The 8,244-nt window shown below is 42.5% G+C and overlaps 1 protein-coding gene across 4 annotated transcripts in view; it reads right to left on the bottom strand.

Moving 5' to 3' along the window:
- Positions 1-8,244, bottom strand: part of ITPR1 (inositol 1,4,5-trisphosphate receptor type 1) — a 338,711-nt gene that overhangs the window by 198,047 nt on the left and 132,420 nt on the right. For all 4 annotated transcript variants that reach the window (XM_023510682.1, XM_023510681.1, XM_023510680.1 and 1 more), the window contains exons 6-10: positions 6,518-6,604; positions 4,108-4,266; positions 2,021-2,119; positions 866-949; positions 605-751 (exon numbers count right to left, since the gene is read on the bottom strand). In XM_023510682.1, the coding sequence (XP_023366450.1) occupies positions 605-751; positions 866-949; positions 2,021-2,119; positions 4,108-4,266; positions 6,518-6,604 (576 nt within the window). The remainder of the gene's footprint in view (positions 1-604; positions 752-865; positions 950-2,020; positions 2,120-4,107; positions 4,267-6,517; positions 6,605-8,244) is intronic.

The following is an 8,244-nucleotide window of genomic DNA, read 5'->3' on the forward strand; positions in this document are numbered from 1 at the left end:
TAGTAAAGTATCACAAGAATGGAAAAGCAAGTACACGATGTACTTAATACTAATATGAAGCCAGCAGATGAATTAATACATTCCTACACAAAAGAAAAACTCAATTCAAATTCAATTTGGAGGGAGGGGGGAAAGAGGAGGGGATTAGTGCGCTCCCACCTAACAGGCCCGATGTAGTGGTACGTCGCACGTCTTCTGGGGACAGGACACAACTACAACAGGGACTTTACCTAACAGATGCAAACACTATAACCTAATTGCACCCTCATATTAATCTGAATTTTAAAAAGAAAAATAAATATAATTGTGATAAACATGCAAGGAAGGGAAAGAAAAAAATAAGAGATAATTAGATGGCCCATGGAAAGAAGTGTCCAACTTCTATTTTGAGTTTGCTTCCAAAGCAGATAAAATCGTCCCCCATAGGAACATCCAGCATCCTTCTGATGTGGCACAATGCACTGATTTTGCTAAGTCAATCCTACCCATTTGGGTGAGTGGATATAAGCACCTGTTTGTGACATGTACGCTCACACAGACACGCTGTGTGCCTACAGGTTTATACCCGATAAGCCCTCTTCTGGCTCCCCCGCCCACTTCTCACCTCCACTTCCCACAGGGCCTTGGAGCTGGTGGCAGATGTGGCGGACTGCCGGCCCGTGGTTCTCAGAAAGACATGTTGCTTCTTCCTGTGCTCGTCACAGGTGAGAAACTTCTCCTGCTCGGCATGGAACAGTCTCACCACGTCACCCTACGAGTCAGTGCAGGAAGGAATTAAAAAATGAATTTGAAAAGAGAACTAAACTGCTGCCCCACAAAGGGCTAAGTATCAAAAAGCTGCCAGACCATAAAGCAGCAAACTTACCCCCTTTAATATGTCATCTTTGTTATCACTCCATTTCATGAAAAGGACTATTTTCCAGCTTGTGTTGCAGTTGACGGAATTGACCTAGAAAACAAATGAGAGTTATATTTTCACATACCCGTCTCACAACAACTCTGACATCCAGCCCCTAAATTCCTCATGATAGCCCAAGATACAAGGGTGAGCTTCAGTCTAAAAATGCTGAAGACAGATACCATTAAGATCACAGCACCTGCAAATTCAACCTGTTAGAAGTATTTGGCAATTAATGGTTCATTTGCACCAGTCGCTAAGTATACTCCAACCATGACTAATGGAACCATCCTTCCTGCCCTGCTGGAATGATATTTGCCTTTTCTTCCACGTCTCTTATTCTGTGGCCAGAAAGTAAAGTCCTCCCCAAAACACATACTTACAAAGTAGAATGAGCCACAAAGGCAAAACATGACTCTAGTGCATATATATGAAAATGCTAGTGGTCGTCAGTAACAGGAACAGCCACTATTTGTGCACTGAATCCAGGCCAGGCACCGAGCTAAGTACTAACATTCACAATCCTGAAGACCCTAAAAATTAGGTCCAACCATCACCCCCAGGTCAGAGACAGGGAGACCAGGTAACTAACCTACAGTCACAGAGTGAGGAATGGCAGGCTTGGGACCTCAATGCACACCTGTCCTACTCCAGAGTCTGTGTCCTTAACCCTCAGACAAATGTGTATATCACACACAGGCTACTGTCTTTGTATCCTAAAAGTGCCAATGTAGAGGTAAAGATGTTTTGCCCAAAGCCAAAAAGCCATATATCACCCTTGCAGGATGCTGATGTTCTGTGCTGTTGTTCTCTTAGTAATTTTAGGAAAAGGCACCCTGTTTAGGGAGACAAACTAGAAAAAAAGTATCCCTCTGGGTAGGAAAAAAATTTGGTAAAATGGGTCCTTTCTGGCTTAACAAATTAGAAAAATAATCCTCCAGTGATACAAGGTTTAGTAAATTAAGCACTGGGATGGGGATTAGCCCCTACCCACTGCACAGACTTGCACAACCTATGCGACAGCACTGCACTGCCCCATGCCACTGCTAAGGCCACTCTCAGCATGTTCACATACTGGCCTCAGTGAGCCCCCACCTGTAAGCCATAACTTAATTTCCTTACCTCGTTGCAGCCTGGGTTATCCACCAGCTGATGGCTGCTGGCATGTAGGGGCTGACCAGCATTGACGGGGTTCAGAACCACCTTGTCACCTATGACCACCTGGACAGGAAAAGGAGCAACAGAGCTTTTCACACAGCTGATTGGAACCACAGACAGGTGAGGTCTTAGGGGAACCATACATGTCTGTACTGAAGAACGCCTATCCCCAACATGCAGGAAGCAGCAGCCCGCACAGCAACCCCTGCGGGAGTACGGCATGTTTACAAGACCAAGGCTGCATTTTATCCCACGACTATCACTGATCGAACAGAGATATTTCAAAGCCAGACCAGAGCAGTCAGACCTTACCTCTGTTACGTTCAGTTAAGGTGTTTACATAAATAAGCTTGTGCTACATTTTAGAAAAAAAAAATAGGATATAGTCTAAGGTAACTAGGAAAGAATAAAGCCATAATTTTGGGTTTCTAAATAGATAACTTTCATATTTCTACTGCAATTCACATAAGGATATTTTCTACTGTGACCAAGTCATACACCCAGCCATACAGACCCATATAACTGAAACAAAAGGTACCCCCTGAACCGGGCTTATCACCATGTATAACACAACCTGACACTTTCTATTCTACTCTGCTTTCTAAAATGATAGTCCTAAGCCACTAAATTGACTTCAATTGCCCCACAAATGGGTCAACATCTATTGTTTTGTTTTTTTTTTTTTATTGAATGGTAACTATGTACATTAATGCACTTCTGGGGTACAGTGTGGGGTTTTCACACACAATCCAAGACACTTCCATCAAACTGGTTAACATAGCCTTCATGTCATTTTCTTAGTTATTGTTTTAAAATGTTACATCTATTGTTTTTTAAAAAACACTATTCTGAAAGCTTAACTCCTGAAGTCCATCTTACCTTACCAACTAAGTCATGGCTGAAAAGATTCATTTTTTAAAGGATAGGAAAGCAAAGGTTTTGCTGAAAATCAAATTCAGACCACCACACACCTGTTGACTATGGGACTGGAAGGAAGGAAAGTGGGGAAGATGGTTTCCTAAGATGGAAAAATCCATCTATTTTTAGTTTGACGCACTTGGGGAGCATAGACAATTAAATTTTCTCCAACTTCAGAAATGAATGTAAGTTCATTCAAGAAATCTAACACTTGTGGCAATGCCTAACTTTTCCTGGACTTTTCCTTCTGTTCTCAGGTAAGGTTTAGTATTCAGTGTACACAGTCTGGTCCTGGATACTTCTGGCGTATTCACACAACATAACACACATACATAGTCAAACTGTCCAAAGCTTATACACGTAAATGGCACTATTTAAAAAATGTCAAAACCTAGTTTTAGATTAAGGCTAGTGGAGCATTTTGAGAAGATGCCATGCTGTTTAAGGTGCATATTTCTTTCCTTTTAACAAAAAAGCAACTATAGAATCTTAACAAGGTCAAAAATACAGCTGCTAGCATTTAAACATATTCACTGCTAAGTATGTGTCCACGTAATGACTGACTAATTTAGCTAACAAAAATCAGAACTGCTGTAAAGTTGCCCTGAAAAGAATTCCTGGGGTTTTATATCCTAAAGAACCCCCAGGGGCCGGCCCAGGTTGTTATGAGATGGAGAACTTGCCTGCTTACCAACACAGGAACCAATGAGGCTAAATCCCAGATCTACTCTCCTTCCCAGCTACGGCTATTTCTTTGCCATCCTCCTTCCTCTACTAACTTTATTTCTAAAGGAGAAACACATCGCTATTCCACTAATGGTTCTGGAATGACAGGGATCCTCTCCAGGATATTAACACAGAAGAGCTGTTTTCTTGGTAAAGTTACTGAGGTAATGGGAAGTTCATACAATTTTTTCTGAAGTCCAGAAGGAAAAACGTAGTGACTGTATTTAGGTCACACTTGTCTCCACATTTCCCTGTTTCCCAAACACTAGTTTCCATAGCAATTCCTTTCTCTGCACAGAGGACAAGCCTCTGGTTCCAACTTTAAACTTCTGCTAGTTGACTTTAACATGTGGGTAGGGTTGGGGACAGGGTACGGAGCGCCCTGCAAGCTGGAAATCTGTACTCACGCTGTCTCCGATGGACCTCAGCTTGTAGAACGGCTGAATATAAAACCAGGACCCTTCATTTCCAGCCTCGTCCAAGGTCACTCTCATGGCGTTCTTCTCCAGCAGAGCTGGAAGCCTCTTGTTCACAGTTAGGTATTTATTACTTTTCAGGTGGAGAAGCTGAAAATCCACCAAGAGAAAAAGCCTGAGTGTCAGCAAATCTTTGAATTTTTTATGATTTCTCCCCAGTCCTATAAACTATGTATCAAACACTCCTCCCCGTGCTGAGCTGCTTGCGAAGTTAGAGAATCACTAAGTGCCTAAGGCTGGGGATAATTAGAAAAGAAGAGGAAAGGGAGAAGAAGTAGAGGGCAGGAGAGGAAAAATATATATATTTTTTCTTTTTCAGTATAGCCGTGGACAAGCTGGCTGCTGCTCAGGTCAGCTGTACCACCATCTGCCTCCTGTTAGTGGAGAAAGGCCCAAACTCAGGTAAAGGTTCTGAAGAACTGTGGTCTGCTGTGCCCTGACACAAAGGTGGAGCTAAGGCAATTCTGAGCATAAAAAACAGCGTGATTCAGAAGGCAGCCCCATTAAGGGTTTGTCATTTCATTTGAAAGAACACAGCCTGGATTTCTAAACACTTTATTTTTAATTCTTGGGTAATGGTTACATGATTGGGAAAGATTAAAGATGCAGACGGGAAATACCATGTCTGAAAGTTGGTCTAGATCAGGAGAGTTGGCCAAGGCCTCCCAACTAAACAGGCTATATGAGAACATGGAAGGGACTATGAAGACTGCCCCGTCCCCAGGGAAATGGTAAGACCAGTACAGGATTCTGTTGCTAATTGCCAATTTCCCCACTTTCACATGTTAACAGGATACACTTGCTAGAACAGTCCTAGGAGGCCCCTAAATCTTCTAACAGTGCTGTTGGAAGTGGAGCTCCAGACACCCCCAGCCAAGATAAACAAGGGGAGAGTAATATCTTCCCAGGCCTTCATTGCTCCCTACTCCTGTCTGCATCTGTCCGGGTACTAGACCTGGTTTACAAACCAGTTACCAACAGGCGGATCCCAAGGTTCAGGCTTGGGCAAAGTAACAACAGCTAAGTTAGTTACTATGTATCCATAGCTTCCTCTGTGACAGGCACTGAACAGCCTCTCCCTTGTACTGGGAACAAACTGAGACATGTGAGATGTGACAAGATTTCTGCCCCAAATCTCACAATAAGTCACAAAGCCTAAACTGGCAGGCCTTTAACAGTTCATGTCCTTAGCCCCATGCACCTCTTTCATTTTTATCTCAAGCCATATTCTCCAATCTGACTCAATCAGAAAATCTTATATCCTAACTTTTGGGGTGCTGGCTTGACCAAGCAAGAGAGCAGATATTGAACTTGGAGCCCTCCTGAACCCTTATGTCCATTTCTCAAGTGGATGTAGCTTGAAGAGGAAGAGTGGGACTTGCAGGAACTAATTTTCAAGCAGATTTTGGAAGAGACTTTCACTATTTCAAAAGGCCTAATAGAAATGACACTTCTAACCCCAAAAGGTTGCTCTTTCCAATTTTATTTTTAATGGTTTCCCATCCTCCTGCTTTGCATTGTTCTATACCTGATATCAACAGAAATGAGAAGGAATTCCTATGTAGTTATTAAAGTTTATGCAGTAAGCAAAATCTTTCAAAAAGGAAATTAATGAAGCAAAAGAATTACATGGGTCCAGGAGTTCAAAAGTTGGTAACTTTGTGCCTGGATCGAAATGATCTGATAATAAACTGAGAAGGCCACGCCTGGCACTGGGTTTCCTCACTCATTTTTCTTCGAGTGTGGGATAAATGCAGACAGATCTTTTGAGCAAAACCTACAGTGACTGTTTCCTGGATTGTGTTTTTGTCCCATGTCAAATTAAAGGCACAAAAGATAAGCAAATAAACCTTACCACTGTTGAGATAAAACATGAGAACAATTATATTTTTGATACACATAAAACTTTTCTAAATGATAATTTTTTTTTATTTTAAAAAATTCTGAAGGTAGAAAATTGCTCTTATTACCTCTAGTAAGCAGCTACTGACCACTAGATAAAAGTTACAGGGCAGCCAATTTTCACCAAGTAGGAAGAACTTTCAAGGAACTCAAACAAAACAGCAATGGCCAGGTTCTTCTTGAGATAGGGAGCTTCCCATTTGAAATATCTGGATATACCTTCAATTATCAGGCACAGGGGGACTGAAGAAGACTCTCACCCTGAGAAATGACTGACTAAAAAGCCTCAGTGTCCACCGTCTATAACACACACAGCAGTAAACGGGCTGTCTCCACCGAGCCCTAGTATAAAGGTGCCCGATCCCGGCTCAGGCGTTTGCTTTCTCGGCTTCTTCCTTTGGGAGGCATCAGCTCCAAACGAGAGTAACACCTGCCTCACCTGGATCACGTTGCCGTACTGGATTACAGTCCCCAGCAATTTCCTGTTTTCTGTCTCATTCTGCTTCTTTTCCAAGTCTGCCGCATGCTGTACATTGAAAAGAAAGATTAGTCACAAAGAGAAAACAATGGGCCGGAGTCCTCTGCGGTGATGCAAAACAAATGTCACCAGTTAATACAAAAACCTCAGACACGAGCAAATTCCCCAGCAGGTGAAACGAGCCCAGGAGTCTGCCAACCCAGCCAACCCACTTTGCTTCTGCTCTGTTGGCCTTTTTGGCTTCTTAAAAGGTACTTTTTCTTCAAGGATTTCATGAACATTTGCTTAGGGATAGACTAAGTCAAAAGCTTTAATATTTTTTAAAGAAAATAGGGTAGGAACGGAAGGGAGTCTGCCTCGCTCGGTATTCTCATCACAAAATGGAGATGCTGCAAGCCTTTTAGGGCTATTGTAGAGATTAGAGAAAATGTATGCCAGACACGTGATAGGCATTCAGTAATAAATTTGAGGGGTTATTACTACATGTAAGTTTCTAAAACTAAGAAATGTTGTCATGATGAAAATTTCAAAAAGTAACCTAAGTTGGTTGGGGAGGGATCTTTCTTTTTCCTTCAGATTTCGCATCTCTTCCACCTCTACCTGGAGCATTGGTATCATTAGGAAGATACATCTTTTGAGAAAAAGAAACTGCAGGAGGCAAACCTAAACTGGAGTGAGACCACAGGACAGGAGGGAGATGATCTGCATGGGTTAGTTGGATCACGGCTAGTTGGCCACACAAGCATCAGCTCTTTAAACCAATGTTCTACTCAGAAGCTGCCCTCTTTCTTTTGTGGAATTAGTTTCCAGTCTGCTATTCCCAGTTACACAAGGATAAAATCTACTGAATTCAAGACACTTTCAGAAAGAATCAGTGCTCACAACATGGCGTTTCTTGGTCTGCAAGCTGCCCTCAGCACAGTTTCCTGAACTTTCTCTTTCCCCTGCATAAACACTCTCCCTCTGGGCCTCCCACCACTCGTTCTCCCTAATTTCATGCCTGTGCTTCACACCCCCTCCTGCGGATCTTTACAATACCCACAGGCTCTGCAGGTAGTTTTCCAAACAAAACACTGGACTGAATCCATTTGGAACGAAGGTTCCTGCTTTTGTGGAGAGCCATTTGTTCTTTCTGCTAAGCATTTCTCAGCTAACACTGACTAGAAACTTGAGGGAAGAAATGTCAAAGAGAGAAAAAACTCAATGAATTCAGTCAAATAAAACAATATTTTCCAACATGCAGACATAGTTTTTCTCTGCTAAAACATCACATAGAAAAGATTTACCATTAGTGAACTCTTAAGTAGCATTTCCTTGACTCAAATGATACATATGAGAGCTCCTCATTAAGACAGAAAATTCTCAGGGACATTCTCTTGATTCTCAAGAATGTCTAGTGGCCTCATTTTAAGAAACGCTGATTTAAAATATTAGGTCCCAGCTCAGCACCTGTAGCTCAGTGGCTAGGGTGCCAGCCACATACAACAGAGCTGACGGGTTCGAATCCAGCCCAGGCCAGCCAAACAACAATGACAACTACAACAACAAAATTGCCAGGCGTTGTGGCCAGCGTCTGTAGTCCCAGCTACTTGGGAGGCTGAGGCAAGAGAATCGCTTAAGCCCAAGAGTTTGAGGTTGCTGTGAGGTGTGATGCCACGGCACTCTACCCAGGGCAAGAGCTTGAGACT

This window comes from Otolemur garnettii, unplaced genomic scaffold, assembly GCF_000181295.1.
Source record: "Otolemur garnettii isolate 467f Iridium unplaced genomic scaffold, OtoGar3 scaffold00015, whole genome shotgun sequence".
NCBI classification, from domain to species: Eukaryota; Metazoa; Chordata; class Mammalia; order Primates; family Galagidae; genus Otolemur; species Otolemur garnettii.